The sequence below is a fragment of the Miniopterus schreibersii genome (assembly GCF_964146895.1).
Source record: "Miniopterus schreibersii genome assembly, chromosome: 16".
Taxonomy (NCBI): domain Eukaryota; kingdom Metazoa; phylum Chordata; class Mammalia; order Chiroptera; family Miniopteridae; genus Miniopterus; species Miniopterus schreibersii.
The window spans coordinates 21,205,398-21,225,355 of record NC_138116.1 but is presented as its reverse complement, the minus strand read 5'-3'; the positions used below and the strand labels follow the sequence as shown (position 1 = coordinate 21,225,355).

Below are 19,958 nucleotides of genomic sequence, written 5' to 3'. Positions count from 1 at the left end.
CAAGCCCACCCTCTCAGCATCTCAGATCCCTGAAGGAAACCCAAACCGGAGACAATGGTCAGTCCCAGTGGGCTGCCAAGAGGGGGCAGAGCAAGCGGGCCCAGAATGGGATGGGGAGGAGCGGAGGTCAGAACTCACGCCTGGGGGAGGAGGCAAGAGAAGGGCTGAGGCTCCCAGAGAGAATGAGCCCATTCAGAGCCTGGAAGGAAGGGGAAAAAACCTTGTCTGCTGTTTGACAAGAGGAGAGGAAGGGGGGCAGGGGTGGGTGCTGCTGATTCGATTCTCTCCTCCACTGCCCTTCCAGCAGGGCCTGGCAGGAGAGCTCAGGAAAGAGGATGTCAGAGGGACAAAGGCTGGGAGGGGGGTACACGGGGAGGGAGGGGTCTGGGGGACCAACGTGGTTGCTGGAGGAGCCTGAGAGTTTCCCAGCGGGGTCCAATAAGGACTGTGGGGAAGGAGACAAGAGGATAGAGGGGAGCCAACCAAGGGGCAGAGGACAGATGCATGAGATCTGCATGAGACGGTCTTTGGGCAACAGGTACCCAGCCTGTGGGCAGTGGAGGTGACCACTGGCACCAGAGAGGCAGGAAGGGGCTCTGGCTTAGGGGAAGGTGACCTCTAAGGGTCAACAAACTGGGATCTGGAACCAGTGGCCTGTGAAATGCCAATCAATCATTGACCAGTCACTGAGACTGGGGGGCCACCGGAGATGCTGTGTGTGCGTGTGCGTGTGCGTGTGTGTGTGTGTGTGTATGTGTGTGTGTGTGTGTGCGTGCGCACCAGTCTCCTCCCTCTGCCTACCTCGTCAGCCAGCCTGGGTCAGAGGACTGAAAACAAACAGAAAAAGGGAGGAGACGGTCCACAGTCCGAGGTCCAGGCCACAAACTGAGGCCTACCCCACCGGGCCTCGAGCCTGGGATATGGATTGCTGGGGAAGTGTCTGTTGAATTAGTTACTTGGAAAGGGCCTTCAGAAAGCAGGCACCAGCCCTCCCTGGGGCCACAGGAGAGTAATTTGGAAGATTTTGATAAGAAAATCTGTACTTCCTAAAGGTGTCTTTTTAAGAATACTTGCAACCTAACTACTGGAAGGTCACTCCCTGGGCCCAGGGTTAGACCCACTCCCGGAGTTAAAAAAGGAGCACACTGAACAAGCTGACCCTGGGCATGCTGATCATTTCCCTCAGCCCCTCTCAGCCGCTCTCACCCCCTCTCACCCCCATTTCAGGTGTGCATGCCCAAGGCCTTTCTCTCTCCCTATGCTGCTTTGCCAAGACAAAAAACACTCTTTACTCTCAGCCTCACCTGGCTTTAATTGATTTAGACAGAGGAAGAGAGAGAAAAAATCGATGTGAGAGAGAAACATTGATCAGCTGCTTCCCTTACTTGCCCTGACCCAGGATCGAACCTGCCACCTCCTTTTGGTGTACGAGGCAATGCTCTAACCAACCAAGCCACACCACCCAGGGCTCACCTGGCTTTAATGCATGTACATTAAGTACACATGGCTTTCATCCTGGCATGTGCATACAGGGTTGTCAGGATTTGTGTTCCTATGTCCTGTGATGTCAGTGTTTGTGCCAGCCACTCAATATGCGCTGGGGGTCTTTCCTAACAGCGGACTGTGTGGCCTTGTACAAGGCTTCACTTTTCGGTCTGAAATGTGAGAGTTGGATTGAATGGTTCTTGGTCACAGTGTTTTAGGATTTGGAGTGAGGACAGTGACCCCTTCAAAACCCCATGCTTATCCCTTAAAGCTCTATTGAATCATCTCTTTGCCAATTTTCAAATTCTTTGTTTCACAAGCACTGGTTCTTCCTGCTCCATTTAGCCCTTCAGGACCCCAAGCTTAACCCCCTTCTGCTGGAGATACAGACCACTGGGGTTTGAATGAGGACTTGCTTGCTTCTGGCTTTTGGTTTGAGGAAAAGGAGACTAGTATGGGGGTTGGAAAGAAGTCTCCCCAGAATGTGTCACCCTGGCAGGCAGATAATTTTGAGCTGAAAACAGTCAAAGCCCAACAAATCCTGTGAGTTTTGTTTGTTTGTTTTTACCTCCCCCTCACCTGCCTAAAGAGATTCAGTTAGAAGATCCTGCTTCAGGAAGGGAAACTTAACATAATCACCTTAGTGCCTATGAATGAAGTGTGGCAGACTGGGAGGATCCAAGCAAAAATCTGTTTGTTAGATTACCCTCTGTGCCCCATTGTTTCTAGGTGGCCCTGAAAGAATTTGTTTACCAAATCTTTGCTCATTTTTGTTTACCTATAAATTGCCCACCTCCCCTTCCTTAGTCCAAAATGACATACATACCTCCTTTTGATCGTTTTTTGGAATTTCCATGCTTATGTGAATTCCCTGTGAGGACATATTAAAATTTGATTTTCTCTTGTTAATATGCTGTGTCTCTTTTATATATAATTTCTTGATTTTAGAGAGAAAGAGAGGAAGGGAAGGAGGGAGGGAGAGAGGAACAAGGGTTTGTTGTTCCACTTATTTAAGCATTCATTGGTTGATTTCTGTCTGTGCCCTGACTGGGGATCGAACCTGCAACCTTGACATATCAGGACGATGCTCTAACCAGTTGAGCTAAACTTCCAGGGCTAATGCTGTATGTCTTTTGAATTATTTGACCAACCGGAAGAACTAAAAGTTTCTCTGGCCCTGACACCAATAAGCTCCCAGAAGCATAAAACTATGGCAATCATGAAGATCTGATTTGGGGGGGACAATTCTAGTTTCAAATAATTTTATTCACTGAACCCACATTTTTAATTTCTATTATCTTGCCCTTTATAGAGAATCATTCTTTAAGATCTATCAATTGCTCCTCCAATACGTCTACACTTTTTCCACTGCCACCACCTGCTAGTCTAAGCTGCTGTCAGTTGTCCTTGGGTGGAAGCACGAGCCTTTGAGCTCCCAGGGCTGCTCTGGTCCCTTTCAGTTCTGCCCCCCTCCTTCTTCCCTACAATAGTCAAAGTGAATGTTTTAAATAAAAATAAGATGACTTAATTCACTTCAGTGCTAAAACACCTCTCAAGGGCTTCCCTTTGCCTAAACCTTTTACCTTGACCTTTTTTTGTTTTTCAAAGATGCCAAGTTTGTTCCTGCTTTAGGGCCTTTGCACTGGCTGTTCTCTCAGCGTAGAACAATCTGCCCTGAGGTGTTTGCAGAGCCGGTTCCTTCTGGTCATGCAGGTTTCAGCTCAAATGTTACTTTCTCAAAAAGGCTTTCTCTGACCACCCAGGGTAGCCTCTCCCTCCCTCTCCATTCCCTAACTTTCTCACTATTGCATTATCCAATCACATAACTCAACACTTGTGACTATATAAAATTGTTCTTTTAACATTTTTCTTTGTTTTTAATTGATGATATATACAGATGGTACAAAATTTAAAAGGTACAAGGATAAAAGGTGTCCCTCACTTCCCTGTCACCCAGACACAGTCTTACTTCTGTCCAGATGCAACAACTATTTCCACTTTCTTTTTTTTTGTTTTGTTAATCCTAACCTGATGATATTTTCCCCATTGATCTTTAGAGAGAATGGAAGGGAGGGAGGGAGAGGGGGAGAGAGAGAGAAACCTCATGCATGTGAGAGAGACACATGGATTGGTTGGTCTCCCCCATGTGCCCCAACTTGGGCCAGAACGAACTCACAACCAAGGTTTGTGCCCTTGACTGGGAATCGAGCCTGTGACCCTTCAGTGTGTGGGGTGGATGCTCTAACCACTGCGCCACATCGGCCAGGGCTATTTTCACTTTCTTATTATGTCCTTCTAGATATATTCTCTAAAATAACAAACAATATACACTATACACCTTATTTTCCTTCACATGAAGTAACATGTATAGACACACACACACACATACTGTTCTACATCTCGCTTTTCACATTTACCAAGAATATGAAGGTTTTTCCATGTCAGTACATTACAAATCTGCTCCATTCCTATTAATTTTTGTTCAGCATTCCATTGCAATTATATGGATCTCTCTCAATAATGTAATTCATTCCCTATTGATGTACATTTAGTTGTTTCCTTTTCTTTTTCTATTGAAAATAACAATGTTGTAATGAATAGCTTTGTACTTACACCATTTTGCACTTGTGCAGATATATCTAGGAGAGAAATTGCTGCTTTGAGGGTTGGTGCAAATTGCAGAATTAAGGGTTATGTATAATTTATAGTCTAATAGTGCTAAATGATCTTACATAGTGATCATACCAATGTGCTCTTACATTAGCAGTGAAATTATCTTGGTCTTTTGCTTGATATTTGTTAATTGCCTATCTCCCTTCTCTGACCATGAGGACAGTGCCTTGTTCATCACTGTCTCTACAGCCTCGCACATGGTAAACTGCAATAAATAGTTGATGAATAAAGAACCCTCATTGTAAACTGTCCCCCAATTTTTGTTCTAAGAATACAGTCAGTTTGCCTGTGAGCCTTCAGCACACTGAACTGTTTGTCTTTCTCCTCCCTAAACTGGGAACCATTGCTGATTCATCTTTTTCCTTGTGCAATGTCTGACACTGAGTAGGGCTCAATAAGCCTGAGTGGAAGGAGTGAATCAATGACTTTGAAAGCTGTGACTCACACAGGAAACCGAATACAAGTTAGGAAGCAGATTAAGCTAAGGGGGCTCAGTGGGGAAGAGATGGCTCTTGACTGAAAAGTTGGGAGAAAGAGAAACCCCATAATCGTCTAGAGATGCAGGGCTGTGCTGAGTGGGAAAACCCACAGACGATGTCCCAGAGAGACAACACTGCATCTCTCACCAGGACAATGTGACAGAAGTCTCCACTGTCTCCCTCCACCTGACCCTTGGATTGTTTTCTCCATCAGGCATGTAGGCATGAGTTTTCAAGAACCTATAAAATATTTGAGACCTGAACTAATTTGTAATGTTAGTTCCAAAATATAAGAAAAATATAAAAATTAATATTTTATTAAATGTATACAAAATAAAACAATGTCAACTATTAATAGCAACTCAACTATATATAGTTGTTTATAAGTTTTACTTAATTTGGGGTATTGACACCTTATATTAATGTGTTTGATATAATATAGAATGAGGTCTCCAAAATTGGAAACTTGAAAGTGTTTTGAAAAAGCCTCATAGCTCGCTTGGAGTTCTCTCAAAGGGAGAATCCTGCTTTGTGAGTATCTCATTCTCTTTAATCCTATATTTCCTCATGCAAACATTCATCTCAGAGTTACGGTAAGGACAAAAGAAATAATGTATTATAAAAGGACTGGTCTAACAAATGCAAAGTAGTATTAGCACCTGATTGTTTCTGATTAGCTCCTGGAGGGGCTGAGGGGTTGTTTTTGTTTAGTTCAGCTTCCCAATCAGTAACGACCAGTGCTCAACTCCAGGGGACACTATACAAATACAAAAATGAATGATGCCTCCTGGAGTTGTGCCTTGTCTTGAATGGTGCTAGACCTAAGGGCTCAGGAAATGTTTCCTTAATGTGTAAGTGAATGGAATCCAATTTTACTTCCTGCTCATTTCACCTAAGATAAAAAAGAAAAGTGGACTGGGGTGAAGAGAGTGGGGGAGGAGGAAAGACAGTCATTAATCTATACACACTAATTATGCATCTAACCGCGAGGCTGCCATGCTTCATTGAGGTGTGTGTGTGTATGTTGATGGTAGTAGTGCGGAAGGAGGGAGTGCTAAAGAAAGTATCCTATTCCTAAAGGTCCTCCTCTTAGTTTTCCTTGAAATATTACACCTCTCCTATTTTCAGTGTGGTCCAAACTATGCTGGTGATTTGACAACCCTGGATTTGCACCCAGAGTCTTACCTTTAATTACACTGTTCATTCATTTAAAAAACAAACAAACAAGAAAACATGTTCTTAGCACCTACCAGGAGCCAAATTACGTGCTAGTGTTGGGAGCGGTAAACAAGACTGCCTGGGGAAAACGGACCAGTGCCTGTTCTATCATCCTCCACGTGTTATCACCGTCAGAAGTGGTGTTTAAATGGAGACTAGAAGAATAAAAAGGAGTGAGAGTTAGAGTGATATAGAGGAGACAAAGCCAGGAGGCTGGAGAGACGGGGCCCCTTGAGGTAGGTCTGGGGCAGGGGAGTGAGGAAGACCAGTGGGCAGGGGCCAAATCGTGCAGGGCTGGTGGTTATTCTATCCCGAGGTAATTGGGAACCAGTAAAGAACTTTAAGAAGGAAAGTGACATGGTCAAATTTGAATTTTTGGAAATGGAGTTTGGACTGGAGGGGGAAAAAGAAGAGGCAAGGAGACTCGGTAAGAGGCCACTGAGGCTTTCTCGCGACAGATGGTCTTTAACCAGCGTGGTGGTGCCCAGGAGGAGAGGAGTGGACAGTTCCAGGTATATTAGGAAGTGAAACCCAACAAGCCTGGTGACAGAAAAATAGCCCTACCTCAAATAGAGACCCTGGGGAAGAAACAAGATGGATGTTGATAAAAGACCACTTTATTTTGCGCCTTAATCCACCTGGCGTCCTCCTTCCCTTAACCCTGTCGCCTCCATATATGGAGATGACAGTAAAACAAGGGGCGGGACAGACGCCCACGAAAATCCGGGTACTTTTTATTTAAACAAAGTAGACGTCAGCAGGGAAATAGAAAACGAAGGTACTTCCGGTTACTCCGGATGTGAAGGCGCGTAAGCTTCTCCGCCGGCGGAGGCCAAGGTGAAGGATGGCCGGGAGGACCGCGCGGCTGGTGCTGCTCGCCGGGGCGGCCGCACTAGCCAGCGGCTCCCTGGGCGACCGCGAGCCGGTGTATCGCGACTGCTTACTCCGGTGTGAGGAGCGGAACTGCTCAGGGGCCGCACTGAAGCACTTCCGCTCCCACCAGCCAATCTACATGAGCCTAGCAGGTAAGCCCCGCCCGTAAGCCCCGCCCTTCGCCTTGGCCCCGCCTCTTTCGCGCCCAGATACCCCTCTGCAAGCTCTGAACCTTAGTTTCCTACCCAGGATCTCTTATGAGTGTGAGTGGAAACCAGGAGTAATGAGAGGCCCATCAGCCAGTTTTATTTTCCCAGCAACTTTCATTTACTTTTTATCTATTCAGCCAAACGGGTATTTATTTAATACTTCTGGGTTCAGGCCCTGGAATGACACTGAAATCACAGTCACCATGGGAACATGAACCTTCTTAAGAGCAAGGTAGAGGATGATTCCAGCCCTAAAAGGTCCTTAGATTAAACAACAGGAGCATATAGGGGAGGAGGGAATCGTTTATAGCTTTGAGGGTTTGGGGGCAGCAATCATCTTGGAACATTTTGAGAAGGAAAGGCGTCAGGATGGATACCTTAAACTTGGACCTGTGGCCATACAGGGCACGTTCTGTGACAGGTGTCGAAACAGTCAGTTTTAACAACCCTTTCAGGTAGATTCCGATTTTACAGATGGGGAACTCAGAGAAGTTAAGTGCCATGCCCAAAGTCACACAGCCAGTAAGTGGTATGTAGAGTTTCCAGTTCTGGCCTGTTTCACAAGTTTGTTCTCTCTGCTATCCCTTTCTAATCTCGAGAGAGGGAACAGAGAGTGGAGGCCCTGGGCAGATGTGGGCACATCAGAGGCTTAGTTTACTCAGGGAGCAGGGTACATGAAAAGGAGTATTGGGAAATAAAGTTGGGAAGACAATTTGGGGCCTTAAAAGTCAGACTGAAGAATTTGGGCTTTATTTTTATAGGAGGTGGGTAAGATGGCAAGGGTTCCTCCCTGGAGAGTGAGAACAAATCCTGTGTTTAGGAAAGGTAAACATAAACCCAGCTGTCCATAGATGAGTCCGTCAGATGCCAAGATCCTCGTCTTGGGTGAAAGGAGAAGAGAAGAAACATCTCTGTTTGTTCACTATACACCTCAGCCTCCTAGAACACACACATACCCCTTCCCTTATGTGTATGTCCCACCATCTTTTATCCATCCAAGTAGGAACCTAGAATTTTGAGATTTCTTCTGGTTCTCTTCACCTTGCAGGCCCTCTTGGCCTGCATTCAAGTTTAGGCCCCATGCAATCTTTCTCTGTACCTCCCATACCAAGTAGTTCACTGGACCAATTTATCTGTTTCAGGCTGGACCTGTCAGGACGACTGTAAGTATGAGTGTATGTGGGTTACCGTTGGCCTCTACCTCCAGGAAGGTCACAAAGTGCCTCAGTTCCATGGCAAGGTGAGTTGGAGGGTCAGGGTAGGTAGATGGTGGTAGTGTGGTGGGGGAAATATACCCCCCACTTGGACCCCACAGTCTGAAGTGTGTGGTAATGAGAGTTTGTTTGGGGCGGGTTCCTGTTCTTCTCAAAATCTGTTGGTTTTCATATGGGAATCAGATGGGACCAGTATGTCCTGCCTCTAGATTTGGAGTAAGATCTAGGGTCTCCTCAGAGAGTGGTGCTGGGCTTCCTAGGGTTGTTGGATGCCCACCTTGCTACAAGGACAAATTCCCTGACCCATCCCAGCATGTGCTCTGTTGCTTCTTCAGTAGTCTGGATTAAAATAGTTAGAGCCCTCAGATTGCCTAGCAAGAAACAGTTTGCTGGTGGTGCCTTTGATCCAGTAATGATCTTGTTCCAGCCAGTTATTGGCAAGAATTCTCCCTAGTTTGTCACAGAGTAAGCTGAGGCTCAGAGGGCTGTGGTCAGTGGTAGAGGAGAGATTAGGACCAGCATAGGCAGGTCTATGCTGTTTCCACCAGGCCATACTGAGCCATCTACACTCGCCCACCTGGTCTTCCCAGAGACCAGGCTTACAGTGCTGAGTACTGGCCAGAACAGAGGGATGACCTTCAGCCAGGGACTGAAGGGGAGCTCACTGATTTGAAGAGGGACTGAACCTGAAGTTTTGGCCAGGTCCAGAGCTGAGGACCCAGCTGAGGACCTATTGATGCAGCAAGTCAAGAAAGAGCAGGTTGGGCCAGCTGGGGGTTGCTTGCCCCTCAGTCCCCCTCCATGTGTTCCTTTTTCAGTGGCCCTTCTCCCGGTTCCTGTTCTTCCAAGAGCCAGCTTCTGCCGTGGCCTCTTTCCTCAATGGACTGGCCAGCCTGGTGATGCTCTGTCGCTACCGCACCCTTGTGCCATCCTCCTCTCCTATGTACCCCACCTGCATGACCTTCGCCTGGGTAGGTAACCTGGCAGGATTCCTGCTTTATACCCGCACCTAGGAAAGAGGAACTCTGAGATCCCCACTCACTCTGCACAGCTTCCACCCACTGAGCTTCCCCTGTTTCCCAGGGCTAAAGTTGCAGTTGGAGGGCGGTCAGGCATGGGAAGACAAAGGGAAGGTGCTGGATCAGGCCTTACCTTCCTAGCAGAGTCCTAGGCCAGGCTGTTTGGTAAGGAGGGAGAGAGGAAAGAAACATTGTTCTTGCCTAGAGGAGGAAGCCGCTGAAAGCCCCAATAGGGTGATTTACAAACATAGAAGGGAAATGGGTGGTAGGGAGCATGCTGAAACCCCAAGGGCCCCTCTGGAGAACCTGAAGCAGTCTCAACCCTAACCCAGGCCTGGAAGCAGTGGCAGCCACAACACTCCATCTAGATAGAGCTCAGCCTGGTCTTAGACCATTCGGGGAGAAGCCGAAATATGTTCCATCTGAGTATCCAGAGAGGGGTCTGAGCTTCACAGTGTGACTGGTCAGAAGAGCCAGCATCCACGGCCAGAAATTCTGTGAGAAGCTTGGACTGTGGTACAGATCTGCACTGTGAGAACATGGGGGAGTGTGTGAGAGTAAAAGGATGCTGTGGAGGTCTTTAAATGAGACCTCCCTCTGTAAGCCTTAGGGAAACAGTCCCCACTCACTCACCTTCCTGACATCAAAGCAGCCATTCATTCATATATTGAGCACCTACTGTGTGCTAGGCACTTTTTTGGCAGCCACAACAAAGTATATAAAAACAGATCCAAAAGTATATAAAAACAGATGGTTCTCTGCCCTCTGGTACCAGTCATACAATTGAATGTAAAAGTGCAGTGGAAGAGAGGTGCTGTAGTGGGGCGCGAGTGATGGGGGACTAGACCAGTATAGGGCAATCAGAGAAGGCTTCCCTGAGGAAGGGGCATACAAGGAAAGATCAGAATGGTGAGTGCATGTTAACTAGGTGAATTTGGGGAGAATAGGAGGAGTCACCTACTGAAAAGACTTAGAATGTGCTCAGGCAGGAGAGAGCTTTGGTTATATAAAGACCCAAACAGCCAGGAGGTCTGCCAGAAAATGGGGGGTGAGACTGGTGAGAAGGTGGGCAGTGGACAGGGCCAGCCCATGAAGAGCCTGGGGGTACATTAGGGCACTTTAGATCTTGCAAAGCGTCAGGAAGCAATAAGGGTCAGAGAGAAGGAATTTCATGAATAGATTGTTTGGAAAACTCATTTTGGCTACTGTATAGAGAACAGATTGGAGGGGGCAGGAGTGGATGCGGGGCACTAACTGGTAGTTTTTGTTTGTCTGTTTGTTTTGGTTGGTAGTTTTAGCATAGGGCACAGTAGCTAGAGAGGCTGCACGGGTCTTGGGAGGGGCTCCAGAGTCCACTCTTATTACCCGGGCTGTGCTGACAAACTTCAGCGGTGGGTTAGGTGAGGAGAGAGGAGCAAGGATGACACCTGTGTTTCTGCTTGTGAGGCTGCTAGAAGCTGTGAGTGCAGATGAGATCAGCAGGGAGAGCTTAGGCGGCGAGAAGGGAAGGGGGCTGGGATGGGGCCCTAAGGGACCCCAACACGTAATGGCCGGAGAGAGGAGGGTAAGCCTGCCATGGAGACAGGACTGACCCATGGGGCAGGGGGAAAACCAGCATATAGTATGGTCAGGAGAATCCCAGGACAAGCACAGGAAGGACAGAGCAGGCCATTCTCTTGAATTCTGCTGGACAGTCAAGGAAGATGAGAACTGAGGATGGTAGGAAAACTGACAGTGTGGGGGTGCCGAGAAGCCTGGGAGATGGGGCCCAGGAGGAGGGCAGAGAATGATGCCATTAGGCCTCTGGGAAATTCTGATCCTCCCTAGTAATGTCCAGTCAACAAATATTAATAATTATTATTATGAATTATGGAACCAAAAAATCAGGTGATCAGACATGGTCCTAAGTACTTCACCTACATTTTCTCATTTAATCCTACGACCACTATAAGGAAAAACTTTGCCTAAAGTTACCAGCCAGCAAGTTAGCGAATAGTGGAGACAGGTTAACATCCAGGGCTGTCTGACTCTGGGGCCCAAGCATGAAGCCCCTCTTCTGGGCTGTCTCCATGGACCATGACAAATGTTGGTTGAGCATTTGTTGTGCGCAGAGACGGGTTAGCAAGGTGGGAGTTGAAGCCCCTGCCCTAGATGCTGAGCCCAGTGGGAGGGACAGACCCAGCCAGGTTGGGAGGCAGAGTGCAGGCAGAGCTGGGGAGGGCTCGGGTAGAAAGCCTAGGAGTCATGTCATGGAGACCACGTGGAGAAGTCTGTCAGGGAAGCCCAGGGAGGAGGAGAGGCTTCAGCTGGGACTTGAAGGCTTGGTCAGGCCTCAGCATGTACACATAGGGGGAGTGGGCCTTAGAGCGTCCCAGCTTGTCTTCCTGCCATGTACCAGAAGCCAGTGGTCATTTCACGCCTCTTGTCTTCATCTTCCTGATTCTCGAATCTTTCATCTCACTATCGTCTGCCACTCAGCTTCCTTCTTGGCGGGGTGTCACACTTCCCAGGGGTATCCAAGGACCCTCAGGGACAGAGCAGGAGCTGTTAGGTTGGGAGAGGCAGACACCTGGGGCCTGTGTCTTAGGGCGCCCTACAGGATATGGTGTTCTGGGACATGGAATCCCCTCATGCCACCGCTAGGCCCTTGAGGGACAGACTGTTAGTGTCCACGCTCCCTTTGATGATCCAGTTTGGATTTTACACCCGATCTTTCGTCCTGTGAGTGTTTGCAGGAGGGAGGCATCCTCCCTGTATGGAGGGTGTGGCAGTGGACTTCGTCCTGGGCTCGGTCCTCTGGAGCAGTGGGGCTCCTGATTTCTGTTGGGGTGGGGTAGGAAGGCTCCTCACCTGCTCCAGGTTAGATCTTGGGGGAAGGGGGTTGTCTCAGTTTTGCTTTGGGAAATGAGGAGACCCTGCCCCCAGCAGGGCTAATGAAGCTTTGAGATTTAGGTCTGAGCACGGGCTGGGCAGCGGGCAGGCTTTAGGGGAGCCCCTCAAAGCTCTGTACACCACAGACCTTTGATTTCATGGAACTGGGAGCCCCTGCTCTCTGCCAAAGCTAGGAGGCCAAACCAGTTCCCTGCCCCTTCGTCCAGCAAGGAAAGGTCTTCAGGGGTAGAGGTGAGGGGTGCCACAGTAGCCCAAACCATCTCTGCAGGATGATTTGTGGAGGTGGGGACGTACTGTGTTCTGCCTCTGCTGAGGAGACTTCAAGAAGAGATAATAGAGTGAGGCTGCAGCAGGATGATGGTTAGACTTCAGGAAGGACCTCCCAACAGTGAGACAAGAGCCAGTGAAACAGGCAATGGCAAGACGTCAAAGAATCCTTTGGATGGTGTAAAAAGCCCACCTCCTCCCATCTCCATCCGCCTCTTTCCCATCTTTCTCAGGAGTGAACTGGCGCAGGCTTGCCCTGTGTGAGGCAGGGGGTGAGACACCGTGGCCTCTGGATGGTGGGGGTAGGCCAGAATGGCAGCAGGCGTCATATTTAACATTCTGCCTCCCCCACTTCTGAGACACTGAGCTATTTAAAGACCCACTTGTCCCCACTGCCACGGTGTCAGTGACAGCCCCGAGTACTGGGGCTTAGCACAGGGGTCGAATTCCTGACAGATTTGGCTCACTTGGCATCCAACCAGTTTCACGGCTATGATATTTTTGTCTCAATTTTCCTATTTTCCAACAGACTGAAACAACCTCCTGCTCTCTGTCCACCCATTCTTCCCTGTCCCCTTCACTTCTACCCTCACTGGCACCCTGCCCCTGGCCTCCCCCTCTCCTCAGTGTTTACCAGAAGCTCTTGGCGCCTGCTGGGCCAGCCCATCGGCCTCCTGGTCTGTCTGATTGGCCAGTTAGCCCATCTGCCTCCCATTCTACTCAAGCTTGGCAGAGGAGTCCAGGAGCAGCCCTACACTTGCATCTTGGGGGCTTTCCCTTCCTTCCCTGTCTGTCCACTTCGTTTGAATCTTGATTACAAATTTAGTGAAGGGCACTAGTATATCTTCCTTGCTTCTGGTGGGATAGTAGCCCAGGAGCCAGGAGGAGGGAGCTCTTCCTCTAGCTGAGGTGTCTGTGTTCTAGGATCAAGAGATCCATGGTCTGACCTAGTACATTGTGACCCTTAAGGAAGAGGAAGGTGGAGTCAGGTAAAGGGAAATGTTGTGAGGTCAGCTTGCTGGACATGATGAAGAAAACTGCCATTTATGTGGCACCTACTGTATATCAGGAGACAGTAACAGCAACCATTTATTGAATGGCTTCTCTGTGCCAGGCATTTCGCAGACATCATCTTCATGACCCTCTCAGGCAGTGAGTACTGTTTTTAACCCTGTTTTGTAGGTGAGGCAGCTGAGGCACAGAGAAGCTATTATTCACTCAAGATCACACAGTTACTTAGGAGCTAAGTCAGGACTTGAACCAAGGGTCCATTTCTTTATAAAGGCTCTGACATTCTGTCCCCAGCCTGGAACTGTGGGATGGGCCTGGGCAGCTGTAGGGGGAGCACCTCTTTCCCACCTAGATTTCCTGGGCCTGTAGGGAGAGTGGGAGGCAGACTCGGCTGCTCAGGCCTTTGGAGAGGTGTGAGGGTCCCATGCTGGTCAACGAGGTGGGGAGAAATAACACCTGATGTTTTACCCTGCCCTGCACACTGGGCTGTACTCTGTGCCTGCATTACTCCTTAATTCCTTATCAACACTATGGCTATTCACATTTTACAGATGAGGAAACTGAGACACAGAAAGGCTAAATAACCTGCCCAAAGACACACAGGGAATGCAGAGCTGGAATCTGAACCCTGGCAGTCTGGCCCCAGGGCCTACATTCTTAATGACACTATCTCCCAGGCCTGGGAGAAGGTCAGAAGAGGAGCCCCCAATAATGAGATACTACCCAGTAGAGAGGGGACTTTTCAGGGGTGCTAGGGCAGTTGAATAGGGGACCAAGCAGCTCCCACCCCTGAGCCCTACAGCTAAGCCCTGGCCCTGTGCTTCCCCCTCCATGCTTTCAGTGTTCCAACTGCCACTTAGCTCAGTCTTTTGTCACCCTCTTCCTGCCTGGTGACAAGGAGGCCTGGCTGGCTTCCAGTCCCTTCTGCCTTCCCCTCCGCCTCCCTCTCACACTGGCCTCAGGGCCATTCTCCCCAAGGAAGTCCCTGTTCCAGGCCTGCCTGGGAGACCTGGCCCACGTGATCACCTGGGTCTCCAGCCCTGAGCCTGCTCCTTTCCCCACGCTGACTCTGAGCATCACTCTGAGCAGTGTCCAAAAAGCCACCCTATTCTGCCCCATGTTCTAGCCTCCAGACCATGCCTCCATTACCATCTCTGGGAAAGGGACAGCACGAGGGATGGGACAGGATGGCTGTCCCCAAAGGAGGAAACAACTGGACCTAGAATAATCACCTGAGCTCGGGGCTGGAACAGGATGAAGGAGCACCCAGGCCAGCCTGATGTGTCCCAGGGGAAAGCTCGGGCCTTTGCTGAGGTCTTGAGGAGCATAAGCAGCAAGACTGAGCCCAGGACCTAGGCCATACAGGCTAGTACAGAAGTCTCCAGAGACTTCCTAGCTTTGCAAGGAGAGCCCTGCTGGCCCCCTCTCCACTGTCCTTCCCATTCTCTTAGAAGCCCCCTCAGTCCTTCATGAGGGAACTCATCCTACTGTCTGAGCTTCCTGCTGCAGTGCCTGGTGGAGAGTGGCTTCTTACCCAGCTCCCTCAGTCGCCTTGGTCCCCTGTCCCCTTCGTCCCCCGCCTGGTCTGTTTTCCTGGTGTACTGGACCCAATCCAAGTAAGCTGCTCCTGGCCTTTACCCATCTCTGGCAGGGTTGTCCCACCCTACTGCATCGCTCCCTTCCTCCAGGGCATCCAGGCTGGCTGTTTCTTCCTTTGACTACTGGTTGTCACTGGTTTCCCAGGCCTTCCTCCCAGTCCAAGTATGTATCTCCACCCCAGCCCACCCTTCTTTTAGTAATTTGGGCCTTTGCATGGATGCGGCAGTCCCTAAAAAAAGTGCCATCACCAACCCCACAAGATCTAGGACTCATTTGTAAGACAAGGTATACTGTCTCTTTGCAGTTAATTTCCAGGAAGAAGGCATCAACTACGCCCCTGGCCCTTGCCCACCACAGCCCCTCCAGCCCTGCTCCTCTCCCGGAGCTAAGAGCAGCAGCCACTGGTCCAGCGGGTCAGGCCGGCCCAGCCAGCAGGAAGCTGGGCACAGTTGGCAGAGACTCCTCCTCCTCCTCAGAGACTTGGCCCCAGTAGGATCTGCTTGATCTCCTCTCTTGCTTGCTTGCTCCAGACACACCCCAAGCTGGCTCGAGCCCCTCCACCCCACCCACTTCATTCCCGCCCCCAGAGGCTGAGGTCACTGGCTCCCCAGCCCAGGTGGGGCTGTCATCACCTGCCAGTTGGGGAAGGAGGCGAGGCCCCCCCAGGGGCTGTTGTCTTGGGAATGAGTAACCAGGGAATTTGACTTGGCCAGAACTTGTTCCCAGGCCAGGCCGGAAACCTGTGGAGGCTTCAAGCCCCCGACCCCCTTTGGGGGTTCAGAGTGGTGGGAAGCTGAGCCAGGTGGGAGTGGAGGGGCACAGATTTGTTTGGTGGGCTCCAGGAACAAGAGGAAGCACCTTTCTCTGCCCTGAAGAGCCCCTTCCCAAAAGGGAGACAGGTGTGATCCCTCTGGGGGGTCTTTCCCACCTTGGGATGCCACACTTACCAGCCACCTTCCTCCTCAGGTCTCCCTCAATGCTTGGTTCTGGTCCACAGTCTTCCACACCAAGGAAACGGACCTCACAGAGGTGAGCACCCCTCCTGCTCCCAGAGGGGTAGAACAGAGCCAACTCTTAGGTTTCATGCTGACTCCATTTAGGGAGCATATGCTCTGTGCTGGGCATTGTAAACCTGTTAGTGCACTTGAGCTTCACTTAACCCTCATGAGGTAGGTGTCACTATTATTGGCTCTTCTTAACTGATGAGGCAGCTGAGCCTTGGAAAGGAGAATTCACTTGCCCAGGATCACCCAGCCAGTAAAGGGGTGCAGTCAGACTGGAGCCCACAGCTGTGGACCTCTGATTGCACTCTGAATTCTGGGCATGCTTTCATGTTCCAGAGTTTTGGCAGGCATCCTCCACCAGTACCTCTAAAGCTTCACTGCTTGAGCAGTGTTTAAAAATTGTGTTATATGAATACAAGGTTCAGTCTGTTAAATTTAGAAGTGAAACAGCAATAGGCAGAAGAAGTGGGAGACACCAACCCCACTCACCATAGGCTGTCCTCTGCCACCCCTCCTTTTCCCCATCCCTGGTGGGTCCTCTCTGGGTCCTGCCCTCCATGAAGCTGTGTCCACCTCCTACTCCCCTCCCACTGGCCCCTCATCCAGCTCTCCCTGTCCTCAGAAAATGGACTACTTCTGTGCCTCCACCGTCATCCTACACTCAATCTATCTGTGCTGTGTCAGGTGAGCCCACTTCGGCTGCTGCAAGGGCAAAATCAGGCCCTGGGGGCAGAAAAGGGCCACCCAGCCACCTGGAGTAGGACTTGGGGCCCTGGCTCTTTCCAAGGAGCTATAGGAGTTGGCCCCAGGGGGGGATTGGAGACCTGCCCAGCTGGCCTGTTGGTGGGGGAGAGGGGCAGTGGCTTCCATGTACTGATGTTGGGGTGAGGCAGTGCCTCAGGGAGTGCTGTTGGGGATGGACCACCTTCCATCTGAGCAGCTCTGGATGATGGGGCAGGACTGTGGGGCTACAGCGCCCAACTGTGGCCAGTGCCTTCCGGGCTCTCCTGCTGCTAATGCTGACGGCGCACATCTCATACCTGAGCCTTGTTCGCTTTGACTACGGCTACAACCTGGCGGCCAATGTGGCAATTGGTGAGGCAGGACTGGGGCCCCGGGGGGGCTGGACTTGGGGTGGAAGTGGGGGTGTTGGTGCTATTCCTATAGAAGGAGGTTCTAGAAAGATCCTTGGGTGGAAGAAGGGAAAAGATATGGGTAGGAGAGGGGAGACTGGGAGGAAAGTCTGAGGTGTTCCTGGGGTCAAATGGGGTCAAAGTGTGGGATAGGGGAGGCTTTGCGCGGGGGGGGGGGGGGTCCAGGAGTGAGCCTCTCCCCACCCCACCCCCAGGCCTGGTGAACTTGGTGTGGTGGCTGGCCTGGTGCTTGTGGAACCAGCAGCAGCTGCCTCACGTACGCAAGTGCATGGTGGTGGTCCTGCTGCTGCAGGGCCTGTCCCTGCTGGAACTGCTGGACTTCCCACCTCTCTTCTGGGTCCTGGATGCCCACGCCATTTGGCACATCAGCACCATCCCCGTCCACGTCCTCTTTTTCAGGTGAGTACTGCTCCCTGCCCAGAGCTCACCTTCCTTGTGCCCCTCCTCTCTGGCGCTGGAGGGGAGGCTGAGCTCTCTGCTGCTTCGCCCCCTGCCCGCTCGCCTGCACTCACCCCACCCCGCCCCCAGGAGGCGCTCCCGAGCCAGGCTTCAGTGGGCTGCTTCCTCTGTTCACAGCTTCCTGGAAGAGGACAGCCTGTACCTGTTGAAGGAATCAAAGCTGGACTGAAGGCCCTGGGAGCGAGTCTGCCCTATTGGGGATTCTGCCCCCTCCCGCTGGCTCCTCTTTTCCCCAGTCCTTGAGATGATTTATTTTTTGAACTTAGACCTGAAGGGTATAGGCCCAGAATCATGTAACTGGCCCACTACCTTGCTCACCCCCACATGGCCCTGACAGGTCTTGGCATCTGTTTGGGCCTGGTCTCTGAGGATCTGGGGCTAGAGGATGGGTAGCCCCTCTGGTTTCTCAATTGAACTGGGGTAGAACTGTGTTCTTAGCTCCACCAAGAGAAAGGCTGCCTCTACTTCCCCATTAGTCACCTGCTCACACCCCCTCACTACCTGGATGGTTCCCAGAGACCTCTGTCTAGCTGGGAGACCAAGTATCAGGCCTTCCTGGATGTAGTGGGGTCCCCCTCGATCATCCCCTGTGCCCTCCTCCAGGGACCACTAGGTGGCACTAGACGCTTGCTGTTTGGCTGCCACATTTCAAGGCCGGTCTCATTCCACCCCATGGGATCTTAAGAGACCAACCTGTTGGGACTGGGGAGCAGTCTCACTCTACTGACCCAACCAGACCCATAGGAGGCCTCACCACACTCCCCCTTTGAGACCAGGACCCCAAAGAACCCAGGACAGAAATCCCCCTGGCCCATGTTTTTTTAAATTGATTTTAGAGAGAGAGGAAGGGAGAGGGAGAGAGAGAAACATCTATGAGAAAGAAACATCAACATAGATCCACTGCCTCCTGCACGCCCCCCACTGGGGATCGAACCCCAAACCCAGGCATGTGCCCTGAATTGGGATCGGACCAATGCATGGGTCGAAGCTCAACCACTGAGCACACCGGCTGGGCTTTTCTAGTTGGGAGCCTACACACAAGTGTGTAAGGGAGTATAGACCAGACTGTGTGTAGGTGACATGGTGGTTGGCATAGCCCTGGGATGTATGGGATGCTGGGTGGGACAGTGTGTGTGAGCCCTGGCCTGGTGCAGTCTGGACAGTGGAGAGGAGGGTGTGAGTGGTTTTAAAGTGTGTGTGTATATGTGTTGTTAAGCCCTGGCCAGGCAGCTCAGTTAGTTAAAGCGTTGTCCTGATATGCCAACATTGTGGGTTTGATCCCTGGTCAGGACACACAAGAAGCAACCAATGAATGCATAAATAAGTGGAACAACAAATTGATGTTTTTTTCTCTCTCTCTTCCTCTCTCTAAAATCAATAAAAAATTAAAAATAAATAAAGTGTGTGTGTTGGGGGCGGGTGGGTTAGTGTGGGTAGGGGAATATACATAGACTCTGAGATGAGTATGAGTGCAGGTGAGTGTGCCGTACAGTGAGGGGAGGTTGGAGCAGGATGAGGGAATTAAGTCACCATCAACAACCATTTATTGAGCCCCAACCAACTCTGCACAAAGCCCCAGGCCTGGCAGAAAGCCAGTGTAGCTCCGAGTTCTGGCTGGGGGTATGGGTATCCAGGCTGCAAATGTCTGTTTGTTGCCCCCCCTTTGCAAACCACATAGGGACCCCCCACAACTCAAGATCACCCCCCAGAACCAGCCCTTTGGGAGGCAGAGGGAGGAGGGAAATGGGGATCTTCGAGGTCCCTCCAAACTCCGGGTCTCCTCCCCCACCCCAGAGCCCTGCCTGCTAAGCTCCTTTGCCAGAGCCTGGACCCTTGGCAGGAGGAAAGACAATCTGAGGGAGGAGGGGAAAGGCTGTGGCTGGCAGGGGCCATACTGTGCCTGCACCCTGGTAAAGGTGACCCCTGCTAGTTGCTGGCAGTCCCCATCCATTCCTGCTCCACAAGGATAGAATGTGGAGCTCCAGAAACTTTCCATTCAAAGGCAGCCTGTGAGTGGAGTAGGAGTCTCAATTCTTGCTCTTTCCCTGTGGCCTTGCCCCTCCCTGGGGTTGAGGGCACTATGCTAGGACTCCAACTCCAGGGACATGGGTGACCCAAGTTAATTAATTTTGATCCTGAGAACTATTTTATGGTTGGAGGGTAGCAAAAGACTGTCTCAATAAACCAATTTTCAGCCTCACCTACCCTTGTTCAGCCCATTTGTGTGAGTAGGGTGGGCTTAGAGGGAAGGAGGAAACATCGCTGGCTGGAGGCAGCAGATAGGTGGGGCCTCTACCTAGGCATGTAGGGGTGGGGATGGCAGGGACCAGATATAGAGCCACAGCAGAGCTGGGTGGAGCTCCAGTCTGGCTTGTGGGAGTCTGGGGGAGGGAGCTGGTGCT

The 19,958-nt window shown here is 50.8% G+C and overlaps 1 protein-coding gene across 1 annotated transcript; it reads left to right on the top strand.

Annotated features, from left to right (window-relative positions):
- Positions 1 to 6,615: 6,615 nt before the first annotated feature.
- On the top strand, positions 6,616 to 18,926 carry PGAP3 (post-GPI attachment to proteins phospholipase 3). The gene is made up of 8 exons (XM_081161763.1): positions 6,616 to 6,880; positions 8,080 to 8,177; positions 8,970 to 9,122; positions 15,906 to 15,968; positions 16,566 to 16,627; positions 16,902 to 17,038; positions 17,292 to 17,496; positions 17,674 to 18,926. Exons 1-8 carry the CDS (start codon positions 6,700 to 6,702, stop codon positions 17,723 to 17,725), a joined length of 951 nt encoding a protein of 316 aa, XP_081017889.1. The 5' UTR covers positions 6,616 to 6,699; the 3' UTR covers positions 17,726 to 18,926.
- Positions 18,927 to 19,958: the final 1,032 nt, after the last annotated feature.